At 39.2% G+C, this 21,745-nt stretch overlaps 2 protein-coding genes across 2 annotated transcripts; both read right to left on the bottom strand.

Moving 5' to 3' along the window:
* Positions 1-909: 909 nt before the first annotated feature.
* Positions 910-1,836, bottom strand: LOC112286755 (photosystem II repair protein PSB27-H1, chloroplastic). The gene has a single exon (XM_024528992.3). The coding sequence runs from the start codon at positions 1,834-1,836 to the stop codon at positions 1,273-1,275; it is 564 nt and encodes a 187-aa protein (XP_024384760.1). The 3' UTR covers positions 910-1,272.
* LOC112286756 (uncharacterized) lies at positions 910-5,157 on the bottom strand. The gene is made up of 5 exons (XM_024528993.3): positions 4,739-5,157; positions 4,339-4,497; positions 3,998-4,091; positions 3,831-3,902; positions 910-3,650 (listed from the first exon to the last, which is right to left on the bottom strand). Exons 1-5 carry the CDS (start codon positions 4,822-4,824, stop codon positions 3,519-3,521), a joined length of 543 nt encoding a protein of 180 aa, XP_024384761.1. The 5' UTR covers positions 4,825-5,157; the 3' UTR covers positions 910-3,518.
* Between the last annotated feature and the right edge of the window lie 16,588 nt (positions 5,158-21,745).

Genomic DNA, 21,745 nt, shown 5'->3' with positions numbered 1-21,745 from the left:
TCTTCATTAATTCAATTCTATCAAATCTTTATTTAAAATGCATCGACCGATAGAAAGCAATTTATTCCTATTTTTTTAGAAAATTAAAATTTTCGTCAATGCTAGCAAAGAATATACCTTTCTTTAAGAAGTTAAACATTCTACTGAGGTGCAACTTAAAACATACTTTCTAAACGTTTACCACTCAGTATTAGTTTCAAACAAGTAGATACAGAAAATAGCCAAGAATACACATTCTGGAATTCTTGGAAAAAGTCCGCCTTGCATTACTACGTGACATTTCAGATTTAAAGTACTTGGGTGAATTGCATGCTCAAGGGTGTAGCCGCCACTATTCCGAAAGATGGCTCGTGTGCATGCGAGAATAATCTCATCCATCTTCGTCCCTGGAATCTGTTCATCCATTCATAGAGACCCCGAATAGTACACAGAGGGTGGACCGAGATGACACAGCTTCCTCATCCTCACAGAGTGTGGGTGTCTCGCTGTCTCAGTTCTCGTATCGCGTAGCGTCGCACCGCACAGCACTGCATCCCTCACCACACGCTTCAGGTCCTGCAGTGCTCCAGGGTGCATAGGTTGCTCACCGGGCATCTCTTTTACCTCCCGATCTCAAGTCCACATCTTCACTCCATCTGGTCTAGTCATGGAAAATGACATACTCGTGTCTACTCATGAAAGGGTTAAAATTGCAACGAGTTCGTGGAGGAGGATAAGTGCAGAGGCATAGAGTCGCACTGGGAAGCCCCGTCTCGCTTGTGAGATAGCGCTGTATGTGGCAGTCGGTAGAATGAATGCTGTTTGACTTCTCTTCTGGGTGACAATGGAATTAGACATAGTGACTAGTGTTGATGCAACCATTGCTACTCATCGCACAAGGCTGTACCAATAGGCAGGCTCACAGGGGCGTGGGAAAATCCATGGATTACACAGGGCAAGGCAAAACGTCCTTGCCACCATCGTGATCTTAATACACTGATCTCGTGACCATTACACGGAGCTGCTGCGCTCTTTACAACACACAGAATTACACAGTTCGAGGGTAATGGAGCCTCCAATTTTGTGATCCAGCTCTACACGCCTCGCAGGCCAGAACATTATCATCACAGATCAGAGCTACAAAACTTACTTTGATTGCCAATGGCCGGAGACACATTGCCGTCAAAATTGAAGGAACAAAGCTACATTTCAATGCACACTGGGCTAAGAATGATTGTTGTCGAGCTCTCTTCACCTAATTATGCAGACTTCACCCTGCTCACGGCAGACCCTCTATCGGCCGCGGTTAAGTGCTTTCTCCGCATCCTTCACCTCGTCCAAGATACGGTCCTTGCGCTTAGCGGGAATAGGATAGGTAGCGCCGAAGCTGACGTAGTGCCCACTAATAGCATTGATGACAGAGTACATGTTGCTGAATGAGGGTTTGCCTGCAACCTTCTTGGCCTTGCGGTACTTGGCAACCCATTCATTACCGGACTGGCGCAATTTCGCCACCGCAGCTGCTTTGTTAGGGTCCGTCTTCTCCATCGCCAATGTTGATCGCACCTGGCCGATCATATCTTGCGTCTCGGACTTGTAATCCTCATCGAAATCGGCAAAAGCACCACCCACGACGCCAAATGTGGAGACAAGCAATGTGCCAACAGAGAGCTGACGGCGAGACACAGGGGCAGAAGAGTCGGAAGAATCGGAGTGGGTGGAAGAGCAGGATACAGCCCGAAGTGGGCATGAGGACCCAGTGCGCGACGAGGATGAATTTGCGAGGAGGTTGTGGGGAGGTGTGAGAGAAGAGGAAGAGCAGTGGAAGACAGAGGGGAGTTGCAATGTGGACGCCATGGCTGAACAAGACGGACGACGAGAGGAGAGAGGGTGGGAGGTGGAGATGAAAGAGTACGGGGTATGCAAAGAGTGTGGAAATGAATTGCAGAGGAGCAGGAGACGCAGGCACGGATGAAGCAGGCAGATGACGAAGCAGAAGGAGCGAAAGGAGAGGAGAGGAGAGCAGCCCCGAGTGGCAGCGCATCACTGGCAGCTCGCTGTGGATAAAAAGCCCCTCCTCCTATCCCCACGCCACCACCAACGATCTCACCCTCGTCCTCCTCCCATCCGTCTCTCCGTCCGTTCGGCTATTCGTCCTTCGTTCGTCATCTCTCGTTACCCCTCCTTCCACCTCCTTCCCTGGTATCCGCGGCGAGGAGCAAGCTTTACGTAGCTCGAATATTTTTGGATGCTTATACTGCAGTATGCGGCAGAATCGTGTTAGTACTTAAGGCTCGATAAACAGAATGTAAGGAACATAAAGGAGAGTGCAAGAATAAAATTTGGTGCAACGAATGCTATGGGTGTGTGCCTCAATTCCCACATGAAAGTAGCATTTTAGTAGGATGACATCAACGAACTTTGTAGTGGTCCTTGTTTTCTTAAAACAGGCACTTGCTTGTGGAAAGTCAACTCTGGAGACACGCCTGATTCACGGTCCAATGCACTTATGGGTTTCGGGAAGGTGTGGTGTAGGGTTCCATCGCTCAAGCCACTGCGAGGACAGAAACCAGCTAGAGGCAAGTTCGAAGAGAGCTGTGCACAGTGGAGCTGTAGAAGCACTGAGTACATCTCCTTAGTTTCCCCTATATCGACTTAATTGCACTTTCAAGACTGAGCACGACTTCACTTGGGATCAAATTGGCCGAACGAATGATCACAAAAGAGATCTTGAAGTGATTTTATGAAAGAAAAAAAACACCTGTATTCTGCAACAATTCTGATCCGGGACGACTGATCTCTTGGCCATGCGAGGACTTACTCCCTAGGCACCACCTCGAGAATTTAAAACCTGGAAGTGCAACAATGTTATACTGCTGACGGATGAACCTAATCAATTGCTAACTTGAACTTCCTATAATCAGACTAATCCCACTTGAGAGTCTTTCGTCAGCAGACTCGAAGCTGGTTTGAAAACCGTAAACTGGCTGGAATCTAGAGAAAATGCGGGGTACTGGGAAATTCGAAAATGTCCCAATGAAGATTTCGGCAGGACACTACTACAGTTCATCTCCACAGCTCGGGCATGCATTACTAGACTGGGCAGACTGAGAAAACTTTTTCTATGGTAATGTTGGCGATCAGATCATTGTGAGTTGATATTGTTGGCAGTTGTCTCAATGCGACGTAACCACTTCGAACCAAATTTCATGGAAGCAAAGTTATCTCGACATTGAGCGTGCAGTCTCCGAAGTCCTGCGGAGTAAACGAAAAGCCTGCTGCAATCAAGAAGGAAGCAGACTCGCAGCAGTGAATGGGTTGATTCCCTGATGCAAACTTGCGTGATCGTCTGTATCTGCATTTCAAATCCGACAACGTTGCTCTGCAATTACTTCCCAAATGCCCAGTTGCTCGGTCCGCAAGCCCGGCAAGGAATTCCGAATCGATGGTGACAATCGGACAGTTAAGTAGTCCAGAATTGACCGACAACGCATGTCAGCAGCTCTAAATTTTGCTCTCTTCACCAAAAAAAGGAACACCTACGGATAAGTTCTGGTGCCCGCTTTCTGTGAGAGAACACGCCCTTCTGGAAGGTGACTCGCCACAGGGCCAAATCTACTAGGTGGCCACACCACATGAGTCACTTTTCCTTTCATCAACCCTAATGGAATCTGCAAAATGAACAGAGATGGATCCCTTATCAACAACCAAATGCAGTGACTACGAGGTAATACTGACGATGAATATCCATTTCCAGCCAGATCTATGAACGAGCCATGATCTCGTTGCCAGCACAAACAAAAGCACAGAAAAGACAATTCGACAAATGGAGTATTCGTGAGAGTACGCACTGGGCCAAACGACTTTGAATCCAAACTGATCTCTGCATTGTCACCTTCAACCCAGCAATGTCCTTTGGGCACCTGTAGCAGCAGTTGACTGACCTCGGTTAGATAGATGGTGGGTGGACCATACCAGTGTCGAGTATTTCGTAAGAGAGGTGTACGCATTTATTCACCTGAAGGATATCATATGTTCCCGGCACAGTCACCCAGTCACCTTGCAAAGCAATTAACCTCTTCACCAACCACATTTTTGGTTCCAACGGGGACCTGCTTAAGCAAAACATGCAATACACATCGATTTCAAAAGACCAGATGATGCTGGAAATACCAGCGCCTTGACATGTAACCTGAATCACAACAATTTGATGACGTAGCTATTTTTAATACTGCGTTCAAATTCAAGCCTGATTACTAACAGATCAATTTCGTGACGAAAGGAAGACGTATAATGCGACCTTAACATGATTTTAGCCAAAGATCACATGTCCGGGAGAGAACAGAAAAATAATTGCACCTGAAGACGACAACATCCCCACGAGAGAAGTTGTAGGTTCGCAGGGAAAGCTTCTCCAAGAAGAGCAAATCCGCATTCAGGTAACCCCACGGATCATCTTCAGCTGGATTTAGAGTGGGCTGCATGGATCGCCCATGCATGGTAGCCACGCTGCCAATCCTGAAAACACGCACCATTTAGAGATGATATCCCTTCCACACAAAAAAAAAAAAAAAAAAAAAAAAAAAGAAGAAGAAGAAGAAGAAGAAGAAGAAGAAGAGACTTCTAACCTCATCACGCTAGCTAGCGATTGCTGAACTGCTGCCACTTTTCTTCCAGACCAGGAAGAACAACATCTCAATCAAAAGAAATAAAAATTGGAACAAATGATGAAATAATAGAGCAGAGATTAGGGCAAAACCTGTCAGACAGAGTGATGCCGACCACAGCTCCGGCGCAGACGCGTTTGGTGAGTAACCAGAGGGAGGAGAGGAGGGATTCTCCCATGGGAAGTGAGGTTAGAGAGAGAGATTGGAGATGGACTAATAAGAGGGCGAAGGAACCAGAAGAAGGGAGGGCACCAGGCAGGATGAGAAGCAGTGTGCAGGAGATAAGAGGCTCTCCTGCACAATGTTTGAATGTAATAGACCCAGCGCAGGAGCAGAGTCCCCTTCCACGCACACAAGCGCACTCTCTCTCTCACACAAGCACACCAGTATCAAAAACTGAGACACAGGCGGATGAGTGTAGTTGCAGAACGAGGTGGGGGCTTAGGCAGGCAGGGGGAGCGGGGGTTGACCCCCCTCTGCCCCTTCCGTTGAGGCGAGGGCGAGAGAGGCCACCTCTCTCTCTCTCTCTCTTAAACCTCACCTAGCACTCTGTTTGATGTGTTCCTCCCACATCTCTCCCCCATGCCCACATCCTCCTCACCATAAGCCTAACTAAGCACATAAACATACATTTTTCATTTCATGCCACCAATGTGAGGCCACTCTAATACCAACAAAATTCACATACCCAAAACCATAAACATATAAATTTACATCTTAATAGTAGAAATCCATGCAATTTTCATCAACAATATGCAAATTTTGATACGTGATTGATGAAAAGTTGAGTTATTGCTTCATTATTGTTTCACTTTTGATGAAAACAATGAGATATGCAGCCAATCAAAGATGGTTTCTATCTCTTTTGGATAATCATGTTGTTTTATTTTCCTAAGCTATTTTATATAAGAGATCAATCTTATGTCTTTTATATTAATAAAATAGTACAAAAAATTATACATATAAAATATCATATTTCTAAAATTTTGATTTAGAATTATATAAGATAGTTTTAAAAACTCTATCTAATATTAATCTAGATAAATTTGGTTTTAAAATTTAATTTTATTAATACTTTTGACTAATATTCTTACTAAAAAAAATATCAATAATTATAATTTTAAATTTTTGATATCTTTCTAACTTTTTATTTATAAAGTTTAGAATTTTTTAATAAAAAAAAAATTATAATATGTAAAAATATAATTTTTTAATAATATAAAATATCAAAACAAAATTTCAAATGAATTGCAAATTTTTAAATTTAATATATATATATATATATATATATATATATATAAATTTTATGTAAATTATTCTTTTAATTTTCTTCAATATATGTGTATTGATAGTTACAAGCTATGATAAATTCTAACATGATTTTTTAGTTTTTTTATACATATCTTTTAAATCCAAAAAAATCATAAATAAATTAAAATTAAAATTTTAAAATTTATGTATAAAAATATACATATAAAAATTTCATATTTTAAATGATATCTAATAAATTTAGATTCAAAAAATATTAGAGGTGTATATATGAAACAAATAATAATAATATACCTTTGTAATTAATGACACCTATTATTCTAATCAATAGAATTTTTTGATGTTTTATAAAGAGGTATACTGCTCAATTTTATATTATCAAAGATATACATATTTATTCTAATAATTACCAATATGATTAAGTAGAAGTAGGTAAAAATAGATTAATTTCATAATATCTTCTAAAGAAACTTCTTAAAAGCTTTATAGATGTGACTTTGACTTTATACTTGTTTATAGATTAGAAACTTGGTCAATAAGTTAGTCACATGTCATAAGTATTGATAGCTTATAGAATAAGCTAACTATGTGGCGTATATAAAGAAAAATTGCCTTGCAAGTTAAGACATGTGTCTTGTAATTTGGACATGTATAGGAAGTCCAAGAAAATGTTACTTTTTAACTCCTAATTAGATAGTATATATGGAAGTAAGAGTAAAACATTGTTTATTCTTTTCTAGTCTTTAGTCTTATTATAAGACTTTCTTGTCTTGTCTTTAACAATAGTCATTCTAATTTAATATTATACCATCTTTGAGTGGCTATCTATTCTTTTCAAGTGACAAAAGAATATCCTAATCTTTCAATTTTTAGAGATTCTGGTCCTTGACAATTTGACAAGAGTGATAACTTATTGTTCTTGTCTTGTTTTAGAAGTGAGTGGATTATCTTACTTCTATTATTGTATTTTGAAGGTTGCAGATTATGATTGCTCGTTTTACTTATTCTGGAAGAAACCTCCCAAAATAAACCCATATAGGGAGATTTGAATATGGGGAATGACTAGTTGCTTAAGCGTTCACGTTAGGGTCACACAATCAATTACCTCCTGAATGTATCGTCTCTATTTTCAATATCTGAACACACAAAGAAACTATAATCTCCTCCTTCACCTTATCGGTCTCTTCCTTATAGCAATTCAGTCATACCAATAACTGTTATTTCCACCAATATATTCACCCTCATAATTTCCATCTGTAATACAGCACCCTCATAGCTTTTAGCACACAATTATCCTCGTTCCAATCACTGGAATTCTTCACACAGAACTGCCATTCACATTACAGTGTTTCATACAAACACAGATTTATTCTCTCTGCTGAACTACAATCAAATTTCAGCATTCAATCTTTCTTCTTCTCAAATAATACCAATCACATTTCTATTCCATAATTCACTTCACAATATTCAGAAACTCTCAATCCTTTTATTCAAAGAAAATAACAAACAAAAGAAAAGAGGTAGCACCAAGCTTATCCCGGCTCACACTATCACAGCGATGGCACCTTAATTAACTTCTATAACTCCTATATACTTTCCCTTGATTCTCCAGATTCTAACCGTAATTCTGTAATTAACCACTTTTAATAACTAAATCACTCATCCGTCCTCCTGAATTTCCTATTATATAGACTATTAATATATTTTACCAATATCTTTCAAAAATGAATTTATATCTATTCTATCTAGCCCCACTCCTATCTGTGCAACGTCCTCGCAAACACTCAATTGATACCTGTCTAAAAATTATCTAACAAAACTCTACAAAAATTGCGATCCCTCTAGCCTATCTAATTAATCAATTGTCGTAGTATCTATTATTGGTTCCATCGATTTTGATTCCAATTGCAAATCTTCTTCTTCTTCCTCCAATCCTTCCATCGGCTCCTACCTCAACTGAGCTGAAAGGTCTTCATTGTACTCACCCAGTACACGGACTTGAGCCTCCAGTTTCAAGATCTGGACATTCCGAAGTTCCAATTGTTGCTGCTGACTCATCCATTCTAGAATATCTTCAATCGACACTTGTGACCGGCTCCTCACTGTTATATCTTAACTAAAACTACTACTCTTGAAAATACAAGAAATACAAGAAAATGGCACTCCAGCCAACCCAAAACAACACCACAGAATGACTTTAACTGGTGCCCCACTCCTATTCTTTTATTACTTGGTGATAATAACATGTTATCCATACTGTTCATGAAAGGTAATGGAAGGTAATCTTTTTTAGTGGCCACATTTAACTTTCGAAAATCTTCACATATCCTGATTTTTCCATTCTTCTTCTATACCATCACGATTGGGGATACCTATGTACTATGCAAAACAGGATAAATAAAATCCATGTCAAGAAGTTTATCCAATTCCTCTTTTACTAAAAGAGAATATTTTGGGTTAAGCCGGTGTTGACTTTGACGAACTGGTATAACACCCTCCTCAGAATAATCTGGTGTTCACACACGTCAACTGGAATTTCTTTCAAATCCGCATACAACCATGCAAAGGTAGATCTGTGATGGATAAAAAACTGTTCCCAAGCATCCAATTCTATACCTATAATACCGGCATATATTTTAATTAGCTGTGGCATTTCGTTGGTGCCCAGGTTAACAGATTGACACATAGGATCTTCAACAACCTCTGATTTAATTATCTTCTCCTGATCTAAATATCTTGTATTATCCGACATATGGGAACCACCCAAATCTGGTTCCAATGTGCTGACTCTATTGGCTGCGGAATTGTTCATCCATTTGGCAATAGCATGATCCGAATTAGTCGCATCCTCCTGATGCAGTAAATATTTACCGGGACTTCCACATTGGTAGACTCCTGCCTTTGCTGTTGAAGTGTTTTGTCCTACCCCAAATTACAATGAACCTATAGAATTGTCATCTACCTCAATCGATTGACTCTCAGTGTCCGATGTAAATTCTGATTCTGACAATTGAGATTCTCCATGATATTGTACCGGGTACATCTGTAGAACAATCTAGTCTCGACCTTTTTCAATTATCAATGTGCCTCGGCCCCAATCGTTCTTAGCTTTTGCTTGATAAAGTCAAGGTCTGCCCAATAAAATAGGATATGATAACGTAGAACTCTATAATTGGAATATAGTATAATCGATTTTGTATGTCAATCCCACGATTACAATGGCAATATTACGTAAGATTCCTAATCGCTTTACTCGACTATAATCTACTATTCCCAAGACCAATGTCGTAGGTAGCAATTGCTTTAGATCCAAGTCCTCTATTGTATCTACGTTCATTAAATTCACACTGGAGCCACCATCGACTTCTATCCCTGGAATTAAAACGCCATCGATTGATACATCGATTATTGGTTTAAGCTAACTTCATGAATTTCTTTAGTGCGGGATCTTCATCATATTAACTCTGAATTCAATGTAGATCAACATTCCGGTGCTATAGCCAAAAGTTGCTTCATTATAATTGAAGGTTGAATAACATCTAAATCCTTCAGAATGTCGTAGGGTTCCATATTGAGAGTAATTTCCAATGCTCTTTTGCGTTTCATTGGTTTCGATTTTACTCCGTTTGGCAGCAATTCCTTCCTGGCGATTGGGATTGCCGTTGATAACTTTACTAACTTTTCTACCACTAAAGGTTTCTTTAATGCGTAAGATCTTTTGTTGGGCTGTACAGGTATTGGTACTTGGTTAGTTGGAATCGATCTTGATGGTCCTGGCAAATTGGCACGTGAGACCAAATTGGGTTCCTCAGTCTATTGAGGTTTCAATATTGGAATACATCTCAATACTGATATTGGTTTGTTTAGCCCCATGGACGATGCTACTTGCTCTCCTGCGATTGGTTCATCCAGGTCCTGAATTGGATTCTTGTCTTTTTGTTGGCCTCTGGTAAACACTGTGTTCACCACCTCGACACGATGTACTGGTGAGTCTCGTTGAACAGGGCCTTTGTCCTTCGTCGGTTGGCTTGTTTACATTTGCTAGTCCCGGTTATTATAATTAAAGGGCACATTACACTGCTGATAAGTGTGACCAGACTGCTTACAATTTCCACATATTGGAGCATAGTCATCATTAGCCCTTGGATTAGGACATTCACTTGCATAATATCCGATTTGTCTGCAATGATAGCAACGAAGTGGTCTCTTGCCAACTCCTTCAAGGATAATGGGTGTCTCTACTAGTATATAACGGCTAGGTCTGTTCCATGTCGGATGAGTAAAGGATTCTAGTTGACCCATTGTTACTGTAGAGTCTGGCATTGGCTTCGTCATGGGTGGATATTGATGGTATCCTGGTTGATTCATCGCTAATTCATGAGTATTGGATACATCTTCTTGGTGAAATTTAGAATTTAGAAAATTGGAATAATTTCTATTTTGTTTATTCGCTCGATTTTCATTCTAGCCAAACCTATTATTCGTATGTACACGATTGACATCCCACGAAGTTGGTTGAGTCATTATCTGGTTACTGAGTTGTTGTTGCTTCCGTAAATTCCAACAGTTGGTGGTAATATGCTTGCCCCCGGAAAAGGTACATTGTATAGTTATTTGGGGAGGTGAAAGACATTTTGTTACTAAATGACTTTGCCCCTTACAATTGCTGCACCAGACATTGGGATGCATATTGGTTGGTTTATGCCTTTTTTCTTTATCCTTGGCTAGATTCACAGCCAATTCATCCATTTTTTTCATCAATATTAACAGTAATGACTCATTGGGATTCTTTGATATCAATGTATTTGGCAATTTCTTCGTAGGTATTGGTTTTTGATATGTGGAATAACGCGCATATGGGTATGATGATGATGGTGGTACAGCTTGCAATGGAACGACATCCACTATTCCCTATGGAATTGTATCATAATCATTCCTTCCCAGATAACTTTCCAATGCGTCATTCCAATTTGTCATTTGATAATGTCCTTGAGATGGAATCATTGTGGCTCCAACTGTTAAGTTTTGGTCATTGTGACATTCCTCCCATACTTTTGCTCACTCAAGAGATGATGCAATGGTGGCTGTTGCCTCCTTTACAAACATCTTCAATTCTGGTGGGTGTAGTCCATTAACCAATATGGACAACACAAATGATTTTGGCATTTGGTTATTTGGCCATTTTTGAAGTATATCTGCTACATAACCATAATATGACTGTATCGCTTCCCTTAGTACCATTCTGCTGTTCATTAATTTTTCTCTAAGACATTCTTCAAAACCAATTGGTCAAAAATGGGCTAAAAATACATTTTTCAATGCCTCCCAATTAATAAATTGTCCCACGGATTGGCAGTTATACCACTCAAACGCTGTGTCTTTCAATGTCGCTGGTGGCCATCTCAGCCAAATGTCTTCTGTTCTTCCATTATTGGCTACACATGCCGTTAAGAATTCAGACAAATGTTGATCTGGATCTACACCTCGCAAACTCTGAAAAATAGATAATAGCACAACACTAGTCGTACGATTGCCTACTGCATCCATTTGTACTGCAATCGGAACGGTTGGTCCTCCTAACGCCATTGAATTTCTTGTTCCGCTAAACTCCGTTTTCAAATAATCTCTACTTTCTCTTATTCTAATTTCCAAGCTCTTAGTGCTCCTCGATTTATTGTTATTTTTTGCAAATAGTTTTATTGGTAGAATTGTAGGTGAAAACGTCAGATTTTAAAATATAATATAGTTATCTTTATTGGCAACCAATTTGTGCCAATCTGAAGAGCCCCTATTGCTCATTTTAGCAGTACCACCTACTGAAAAAATACCCAATGGAGTACCAAATTCTGCTATGCTTCATTTTCTTTCAGTTAACGGCCTTAAGATTTCTACTGGAATCTTAACAAAATTTCCTGCGAGTGTTCTTGGCAATTTTTCTAATGGTACATACGACTGCAGAATTAACAGTCTGTCTGGTTCTTAATATGTTCGGCTGCACCGACAGCTTGTAACCATGGTTTAATCCAATTCTATCAATGCTTCTTTTTAAGATTACATTCTTGCTCCTCTCTAAGCAAGTTCCCGACAGCGGCGCCAAAATGTGATTGCTTGTTTTACTTATTCTGGAAGAAACCTCCCAAAATAAACCCATATAGGGAGATTTGAATATGGGGAATGACTAGTTGCTTAAGCGTTCACGTTAGGGTCACACAATCAATTACCTCCTGAATGTATCGTCTCTATTTTCAATATCTGAACACACAAAGAAACTATAATCTCCTCCTTCACCTTATCGGTCTCTTCCTTATAGCAATTCAGTCATACCAATAACTGTTATTTCCACCAATATATTCACCCTCATAATTTCCATCTGTAATACAGCACCCTCATAGCTTTTAGCACACAATTATCCTCGTTCCAATCACTGGAATTCTTCACACAGAACTGCCATTCACATTACAGTGTTTCATACAAACACAAATTTATTCTCTCTGCTGAACTACAATCAAATTTCAGCATTCAATCTTTCTTCTTCTCAAATAATACCAATCACATTTCTATTCCATAATTCACTTCACAATATTCAGAAACTCTCAATCCTTTTATTCAAAGAAAATAACAAACAAAAGAAAAGAGGTAGCACCAAGCTTATCCCGGCTCACACTATCACAGCGATGGCACCTTAATTAACTTCTATAACTCCTATATACTTTCCCTTGATTCTCCAGATTCTAACCGTAATTCTGTAATTAACCACTTTTAATAACTAAATCACTCATCCGTCCTCCTGAATTTCCTATTATATAGACTATTAATATATTTTACCAATATCTTTCAAAAACGAATTAATATCTATTCTACACAGACTATCCACCTTTAAACAAATAGTTTAGTTTTCTAAGACCAATTTTTTTCTTATAGAAACCAAATCTTCCATCTTTATAGAAATTTTCATTTGACATTAAAGGTTGTAAATTACCTTCTTCAAATTTGACTTCTGAATTTTATTAAGTTGTTTGCAAATAAAAAAAAAATCATAGATGCTATACTTAACAAAATTAAAAATAAATTTGTAACTATTACAGATCTTCATGAGCGTATTAATACTCTTAAGATGGAAATTTCATGCATCACGAAAACCAACCACAAAAGTACTATTTCTAAATCTATAGTCTATACTAAGAAGTCGTACAATTGAAGAAAGTAAGTAGATTAGCCTCACAACCAAATTTAAAAACTTCTTGCTTCTATAAGCACAAGGAAGGCAAAGATTAATATGCCTAAGAAGTTTGATGGAGAAGATCAAAATTTCAAAGATTTTAGCAACAAATTAAGCTCTATTTAAGGTTGCATCCTTTCCAATACCTTGATGGATTTTTTGAAGTTCGATATATAGATGCTTTCTTATTTGGAAGTACTCTCTCTTAGTTTATACGTTGTCGTGTTGTAACATGAGTATACAGTGAAAATAAAAAGAAAGGGGAATTTTATTAATATTCAGTTACCTCGAATATTGGGAGCATCGACCAACTCCAATGCAAATACTGAGTGGTCAGGTTCAGTCACTCCGTTACAGTCAGCCGGGGCATACTGAAATGCTCCATTTGATTCCAATAACGGGAGTCAGCAGGAAGAGAAGGACCAATTCACACGACGGATTCGAAGAGCCAATTGGATCCAATTTCGAGAATCCAATCCGGGTTCTCTTATCCAATATGAGACCTGAATTGGCCGGTCCATTTAATTACGGGAAATCCAGGTCTTACTACGGGTCTTAGCCAATCTGACGCGAGGACCAATTTCACCCAATTACGGGAACATCTAGGTTACTACTAGACTCTTATCCAATATGAGACCTGAATTGGTCGGGCGACTCAATGTGGTTCCGATTACGGGGTTTCGATTCTGTTTCGGGCTGTCCTGTTCTCTGTGCCGTTTCAGGGAACGTTGTTTTTGGTAAATGGATTTCTTAAAGGTAAAAACGGAGGAGAAAGCTCTGACAACGAGAGCCAATTTTGGATCCAAGCTTGACGGTGGGAGCCAATTCCGGATCTAAGATGGAAGATTGAAGAAATTCAGAGGATAAGGTTAGGGAGGGATATAGTTTTGAAGGGGGGGTTTTTTTTTTTCTCTGGGAATCGGGGGGAGCTAGTTTTCAAGCTTTTGCAAGGTTACTAGTTCGGTTTTCATTGGAGGTTTTTGAAGATCAAGGGGATTAGAGAAGAGGAGCTTCATGCTTCGGGTCGGGGAAGGAAAGACATAGAATTTGGATTTTTCTTCTTCGTAGAGTATTGGGAAGACTGAGGCAATCGCTGCTGAAGTCAGTATTGTAATGGTGAATCGGGATTTTTAATGAAGTGGGTTTGAATACTCTTGACTGTTTTGTGAAATCGAGTTACGTCTGTGATTGAAGGATTAAAAGGATGTCTATAGGATTGAGTATGCGGAGTGAATGAAATTTATTGGGTTAATCTAACAAGACAGTGAGTGGATACAAGATCGTAAGTGCAAAGCGGTATTGAAGATTAACAGTTTAGGTTGTTCGGGGTTCTCTGTAAACGTCTAGAGACCTACCGGCTGGGGCAAAAAGGACTTCGACAAGTAGTCGAAGAGCATCCGTATAGATTTACGATACATTGTTGCAGTCGTTTATATTCCAGTAGTCAAAACTGATAGACTGGTTGACTATCGATAAATCTCCATACTACCTTCTACAGCCAGACGCCTGGCACGTTCTCGAGCAGGAAAGCACGTAATACGACAAAAAGTGGTGAACCCGACGTGAAAGCTTGAGATGGACGGTATTGGATTTTGTTTGATTTTATCTTTATTTTTATGGAAAACGAAAATAAAAATTTTGAAGGATTTTTGAGAAGAGTTTTTAGTGGGGAGTCTTTTAAAGGACAAGGTATGCACATGGATCCGTCTATTGCTAGTTTGTTTCAAGCCTTCTCATTGTTTATGCAGCAACAACAAAGCAATGATCGAAAGAAAGCTTTGGCAACCAAAGCATTGCAAGCAGTGGTCAATAAAATTGATCAATTTGATGGGAGGAATATTTCAAGGTATTTAAGATGTTATGTTCGTGAAATGGAATTAAATCGGGTTTCTGAGAAGAAAATGGTTGCACTATTTGGACTTGCCACGATATCAGAGATAAGAGACCACATTACATCGATTACGGATCGTTATGGGAATTCATGGGAGGATTTTTTACATGCATTGAAAGACGAATATTTCTTGGAAGATGCTGATCGCGTTACTAAGAAGCTGTTTCTGGGATGGATTGAACGGCCCAATAAGAATTTGCAAGCAACAGAGCTACTAAGGGAATTTGAGAGGTTGTACTCTCAATTATCGAAGGTAGAAAAATTGACACTGGAGCCGAACAAAGTTGATCTATTTCTTCAAGCTGCTGATGGAGAATTGCAAGAGAAATTAGAACCTTTTCTTGAAGACAAAGAAGAAGATGGAGGATTGACAACGAAGTGGAAGAACGTTGAAGATGCGGTGGGGTTGCTTACAAAAAAAGAAAGGAGGAAGGATAGGAGTAATATTCCGAAAACAGTACAAGCACCCAAAGCTCCAGTACGTACAACACCACCAACAATGCCTACAGTTCAACCTTCGACATCCTTGTCAAAGAAAGCAGATATGGGTATGGAAGAAATTATACGAGGAATGTGAGATCTTCAAATCAAATTGGCAAGACTTGAAGAGAATACTTCGAAGAATGTTTCAAAACAAGGATATGTACAAAGATGCATTTGGTGTGATGATGCTTCACACACTAGAAAAGATTGCAATGAATTTAATAATATGATACGGCAGGGAATTATTTGCTGGAAAGATGGGAAGATAGCATTGAAAGATAGGGAGGATCTTCTTCAAACCAATTTTGGCAAGGGATGAATGAGAGCATTGGTTCAAGATTACTTAAAGGAGCATGAAACAGTAGCACGAGAAAGTGCAAGTTATGGTGCTAGAGTAGATGATGAAATTGGTGGAAGTACGAAAACTAGTGAGTTTTGGGCTTCTGCCGTTTCTACAATGCAAGAAGGGAAATTACCTCGAGAAGCGTTATTAAGAACTGCAGCTACAATACGAGGTAGAACAGGTTGGGAGGATCCTGTTGAGTCTCTTTCAGTTCATGCATATATTGCTAAGAGCCAACATGAAGCTTTGATGGAAGAAAAAAGACGAGGAAATTTTGATGATACTAGAGAAGGAAATTCTTTTAAGAGGTAAACTCGAGGAGATAAGGCTCAGGAGGCAGCTTCACAAGAATTGCTTGTAAAGGATACCTCAGTATCATTGGGAGAAAAAACAACGGAGACAAAAGATAAGGGCAAATCAATTGCTTATAAACTACTTTCTGACATTGAAGCGGCAACAAATTTGAAAGGGGTGTTGGAAGAACGTATATTAAATGGTAAGGTGGAATTCACATTGAAAGAAGTCTTGGGAATTGCAAAGAAGGAGTTTCATGATGTTATCATTGACAGCATTAAGCGAAAGAGGCAATTAATGGGTGAAACTGGAATGAGTCATGCTATTGATGCAAGAATATGTAGAGATGAAGAAGAGGTTGATATTGGTTACAAGCAACCAACAAATGAAAAGAATGGGTATAATCAGCGAGTACGTTTCGAAAATTCTAGTGACAAGGAAATGGAAACTTTGAGCCATTATACTCGAAAGCATTGGGCAAAGGCAACTACTGAGGTATTGGTGAAGGTAGGAGATATAGAAGAACCAATAGTTACTTTGGTCGACCATGGTTCTGAAATAAATCTCATGTCTAAAGATCTTTATAAGAAGCAAAAATGGCCAATTGATATGGAACATGGATGGGCAATTGGAGCAGCTAGTAACACACGGGGCGAATTATATGGAGCTTGTCCAGATGTCAAAATTCGGATTGGGGATGTTGCGACCGAGCAACATTTCTTCGTTCAAGATACAACGTCTTATCCGTTGATTTTAGGACAACCTTATATCATGGCAACACGGATGGAAACAAAAGTACTTGACGATGGTTCAGCTTATGCAAGGATATGTAGCGAGGATGGGAGGAAAGCTGTACAATTTCTAACAGTACCTCCTAACCATGAACGGAATCGAGATAGGTTGAGGGAGAAACCATTGCCAAAGATTGTTGAAGGATTTAAGGATTTTGGGGAGATACCACTGTGAAGCGAGATTATGGAGGTACAAAAGAGGAGGTACTCTCGCGAGATGAAGGTGCCTTTGATGCGAGTTTTATTGGTATATTGGAGAATGGAAATATTATGTATAAGAAAGTTGATGATTTTAAAAGAAAAGAAAGAAAAAGATTATATAATATTGAAGGACAATTACGCAAGATAGGTACATTGCAAGATGATGAGAGGATTTTGGGTGTTTATGAAGAAAATGGACTGGAAGATTCATTGGAATTGATTACATCTATTGGGTTAGGGGATAATGATAAGATTGTTGAGATTCATTTGAGAGAGGTTTATACCATGCTTGAATCTTTTCAAGCACCAGAAGTCACAGTAGAGACGAGATATAAAACGGCAGATAAGAAGATAAAGCCTGTTGCCGGACCATTACCAGAGGATTCTAAAGAACAAATGGGAGAAGCATCAAAAGAAGCAAGTTTAAGAGATCCAATGAGTATTGGACATCAGTTTATTGAAGAGACTTTTGAAGAATTGAAGATTGGTTCTAATGGTTCTTTATTGCCGGAGGAAATTACTTGCTTCAAAAAGATGTTGGCTAAACAAGGTAGATCGTTTGCCTTTGAATCTCATGAAATTGGGTGTGTGGATCCAAATATTATAACACCTATGGTTAGCTTCACTGTACCGCATGTACCTTGGAATCTAAGACCGATTCTAGTATCGAGGGCACATTTACCTAAATTGGTGGACCTATTAAAAGAAAAGATAAAGATAAAAATATTAGAACCTTCATTTGCGCCGTATTCTAGTCGATGGTTTACGGTACCTAAGAAGAATGGGTCACTACGGTTTATTCAAGATATGCAACCGGTGAATGCAGTTCTGTCAGGAATGCAGGAATTGGACCTATTGTGGATGAATTTGCTGAGGTGTTTGCTGGAAGGGCGATCTATTTAATGGGTGATTTGTATTCAGGTTATGATCAATTTCAACTTACCGAAGGAAGTAGAGATATGACAACAATGAGGACACCGCTTGGATTGGTTAGAATGTGCACTCTTCCTCAAGGCGCGACAAACTCAGTTGCGCATATGATGAATGGGATGAATAAGGTATTGAGAGATTTTATTCCAGAAAAGACTATGCCTTTTCTGGATGATGTTCCTATAAAAGGGTGCAGAGAAGGAGACAAGGATGAAACTTTAGATACGAGGGGGTGTCGCAAATATGTTGTTGATCATATACACGATTGTGAAAAGATTTTAACTCGGCTTGGAGAAGTTCATCTTACATTATCGGATATGAAGTCCGTATTTGGAGTACGAGAGGTTGTAATTGTTGGACATTTATGTGGATCTTACGGAAGAAAACCAGATCCGACTAAAGTTGATGCAATTGGAAGGATGAAAGAAGATTGTGATTCTTTAACAGAGGTTTGCAAGTTCTTAGGTGCATGTGTATTTTATCGAATCTGGATCCTTCATTTTGCTCACATAGCGGATCCATTATATGAACTGTTACGCAAGGGTTACCGATTTAAATGGGAAGAAAGGCATATTCAGGCAATGCAAAGGTTGAAGAAATTATTGATGTCACCTCCAATATTGAGGAAGGTTGATTATAAGTGCAATAGACCAGTGATTCTTACTGTGGACGCTAGTCCAATTGCCATTGGATGGGCTGTGGGTCAAGATGATTCAAATGGGAGTAGATTTGCAGTTTGATTTGGAGCTAAAGTTTTAAGTATTCGTCAGCGTGCATATTCGCAAGTCAAAAGAGAACTTTGGGGAGTCGTTTCGGCTATGAAAGCTGAAAAGGACTATTTGATTGGGGCAGTAGTAGTAATTGAAACAGATTGCTTGCCATTGCTTGGAATGATTATTAACTGTTCAATGCCAGATATTGCAATGTTGAGATGGATTGCTTATATTAAGTCACTAAATCCAAAATTTAAGCATATCACTAGGAAAGACAATTTAGTAGCAGACATGCTATCTCGAGCAAGATACGAGAGGGAGGACGAAATGGTTGAAGACATTGATGACGTCGGATTGAAATTCTATTCAATATCAAATCTCAACAGAGAAGACAAGCTATTTCTTGAAGAATCTTATGAAGGAGAATTATTGGATATTGGTCATTATTTGAATACCTTGAGTAAGTAGGGAAATTGGTCTACAGAAAAATTCAATCAAATAAGAATAAAAGCATATGGATTTTTACTTTGAGATGGATTCTTATGGAAGAGACCGAAGAAAGGAATTGGGATGCCACAACGAGTGATAGGCAAAAGGGAAGAAAAACTAAAATTATTAAAGGAGTTCCATGATAGTTTATGGGCAGGGCATAGAGGAATCTGGGCTACTTTTGCTAAAGTCAAGGAACGATATTGGTGGAAAAATATGTATCGAGATGTGCTCTCATTTGTAGAGTCATGTGAAATCTGTCAATCGTATTCTAATATCCGACATCGAGATGGTCTTCATCCTACGTATCCTCTGGCTATTCATTTTAAATGGGTTGTTGATTTGGTTATTATGCCGGTTGGATTATGGCAGATGAGATATTTGATTTTAGCTCGTGAAGATTTATCAAATCAAGTAGAAAGAAGAGCATTGAGGACAAAATCTACAGAGGAGATTCGTAGGTTTTTGCTTGAAGATGTCATTTGCCGTTACGGGTGCGTAGGAAAAATCACTGCAGATCGTGGAGAATTAAATGCACAAGAAGCTCGTAAGTTCTTTGAAAGATGTGGAGTTAAACTATCACTGACTACTGCTTATAATCCAGAAGGGAATGCAAAAAGCGAACGTGGTCACCCACTGATTGTGAAAGCATTGGTTAAAGCTTGTAATGGGAAAGTTAAAGAGTGGCCACGACTTTTGTCATTTGCATTATGGGCTGATCGAACAATACATAGCTCGGTGACAGGATATATGCCAGTAGAACTTATGACAGGTCAAAAACCAATTATGCCGATTGAAGAAAAGGTACTTACTTGGAGTATGCTACCATGGGAAGATGGATTGACAAGAGACGAACTTTTGGCTATTAGGATTCGACAATTGGAGCAAAGAACGGAAGATGTTCAGATAGCATTGGGAAGGTTAAAAAGAGCAAGGTTATAAAACAAGGCGTGATTCGATAAGCAACATCGATTGAGACCAAAAGCAATCGAGGAAGGTGACTGGGTACTTGTTTATGACAATAGTCTGGATAATCAACATAGTACTTTGCGGAAATTCTCAAAACGTTGGTTTGGACCATATGTGGTAACGACTGTTTATGATAATGCGACTTACTCATTACGGGAGTTAGATGGTACAAAATTGAAAATACCAATTGCAGGGAAGTGAGTAAAAATATTTAAACGAAGACATGCAGAGATGAATATGAAAGACCTTAATGAAGGTATAGAGATTCCGCAGCAAGAAGATGAAAGTGATTTGGATAATGAAGGTGACGAAGATGAACTAGACAAAGACGTAGAGGATATATTCTGAATCAAACAGCAATTGGATAAATTGGTGCATACCGGAGGATGCACAGGTTCAGAGGGGGTAGATGTCGTGTTGTAACACGAGTATACAGTGAAAATAAAAAGAAAGGGGAATTTTATTAATATTCAGTTACCTCAAATATTGGGAGCATCGACCAACTCCAGTGCAAATACTGAGTGGTCAGATTCAGTCACTCCGTTACAGTCAGCCGGGGCATACTGAAATGCTCCATTCGATTCCAATAACGGGAGTCAGCAGGAAGAGAAGGACCAATTCACACGACAAGTTTGAAGAGCCAATTGGATCCAATTTTGAGAATCCAATCTGGGTCCTCTTATCCAATATGAGACCTGAATTGGCCGGTCAACCCAATTACGGGAAATCCAGGTCTTACTACGGGTCTTAGCGAATCCGACGCGAGGACCAATTTCACCCAATTATGGGAACATCCAGATTACTACTGGACTCTTATCCAATATGAGACCTGAATTGGTCGGGCGACTCAATGTGGTCCCGATTACGCGGTTTCGATTCTGTTTCGGGCTGTCCTGTTCTCTGTGCCGTTTCAGGGAACGTTGTTTTCGGTTAATGGATTTCTTAAAGGTAAAAACGGAGGAGAAAGCTCTGATGGCGAGAGCCAATTTCGGATCCAAGCTTGACGGTGGGAGCCAATTCTGGATCTAAGACGAAAGATTGAAGAAATTCAGAGGATAAGGTTAGGTGGGGATATAGTTTTGAAGGGGGGATTTTTTTTTTTTTCTCTAGGAATCGGGGGGAGCTAGTTTTCAAGCTTTTGCAAGGTTACTAGTTCGGTTTTCATTGGAGGTTTTTGAAGATCAAGGGGATTAGAGAAGAGGAGCTTCATGCTTCGGGTCGGGGAAGGAAAGACATAGAATTTGGATTTTTCTTCTTCGTAGAGTATTGGGAAGACTGAGGCAATCGCTGCTGAAGTCAGTATTGTAATGGTGAATCGGGATTTTTAATGAAGTGGGTTTGAATACTCTTGACTGTTTTGTGAAATCGAGTTACATCTGTGATTGAAGGATTAAAAGGATGTCTATAGGATTGAGTATGCGGAGTGAATGAAATTTATTGGGTTAATCTAACAAGACAGTGAGTGGATACAAGATCGTAAGTGCAAAGCGGTATTGAAGATTAACAG

This window comes from Physcomitrium patens, chromosome 9 (assembly GCF_059467195.1).
Source record: "Physcomitrium patens ecotype Gransden chromosome 9, ASM5946719v1, whole genome shotgun sequence".
NCBI lineage: Eukaryota > Viridiplantae > Streptophyta > Bryopsida > Funariales > Funariaceae > Physcomitrium > Physcomitrium patens.
This window is presented reverse-complemented; position numbering and strand designations above follow the sequence as displayed.

Excerpts from the sequence above, each read along its gene's own strand:
- LOC112286755 (XM_024528992.3), bottom strand. The coding sequence starts at position 1,836 with ATGGCGTCCACATTGCAACTCCCCTCTGTCTTCCACTGCTCTTCCTCT.
- LOC112286756 (XM_024528993.3), bottom strand. The coding sequence starts at position 4,824 with ATGGGAGAATCCCTCCTCTCCTCCCTCTGGTTACTCACCAAACGCGTC. Across the intron at positions 4,092-4,338 it reads GGGGATGTTGTCGTCTTCAG|GTCCCCGTTGGAACCAAAAA; the intron begins GTGCAATTATTT and ends TTGCTTAAGCAG. Across the intron at positions 3,651-3,830 it reads ATTCAAAGTCGTTTGGCCCA|ATTCCATTAGGGTTGATGAA; the intron begins GTGCGTACTCTC and ends TTCATTTTGCAG.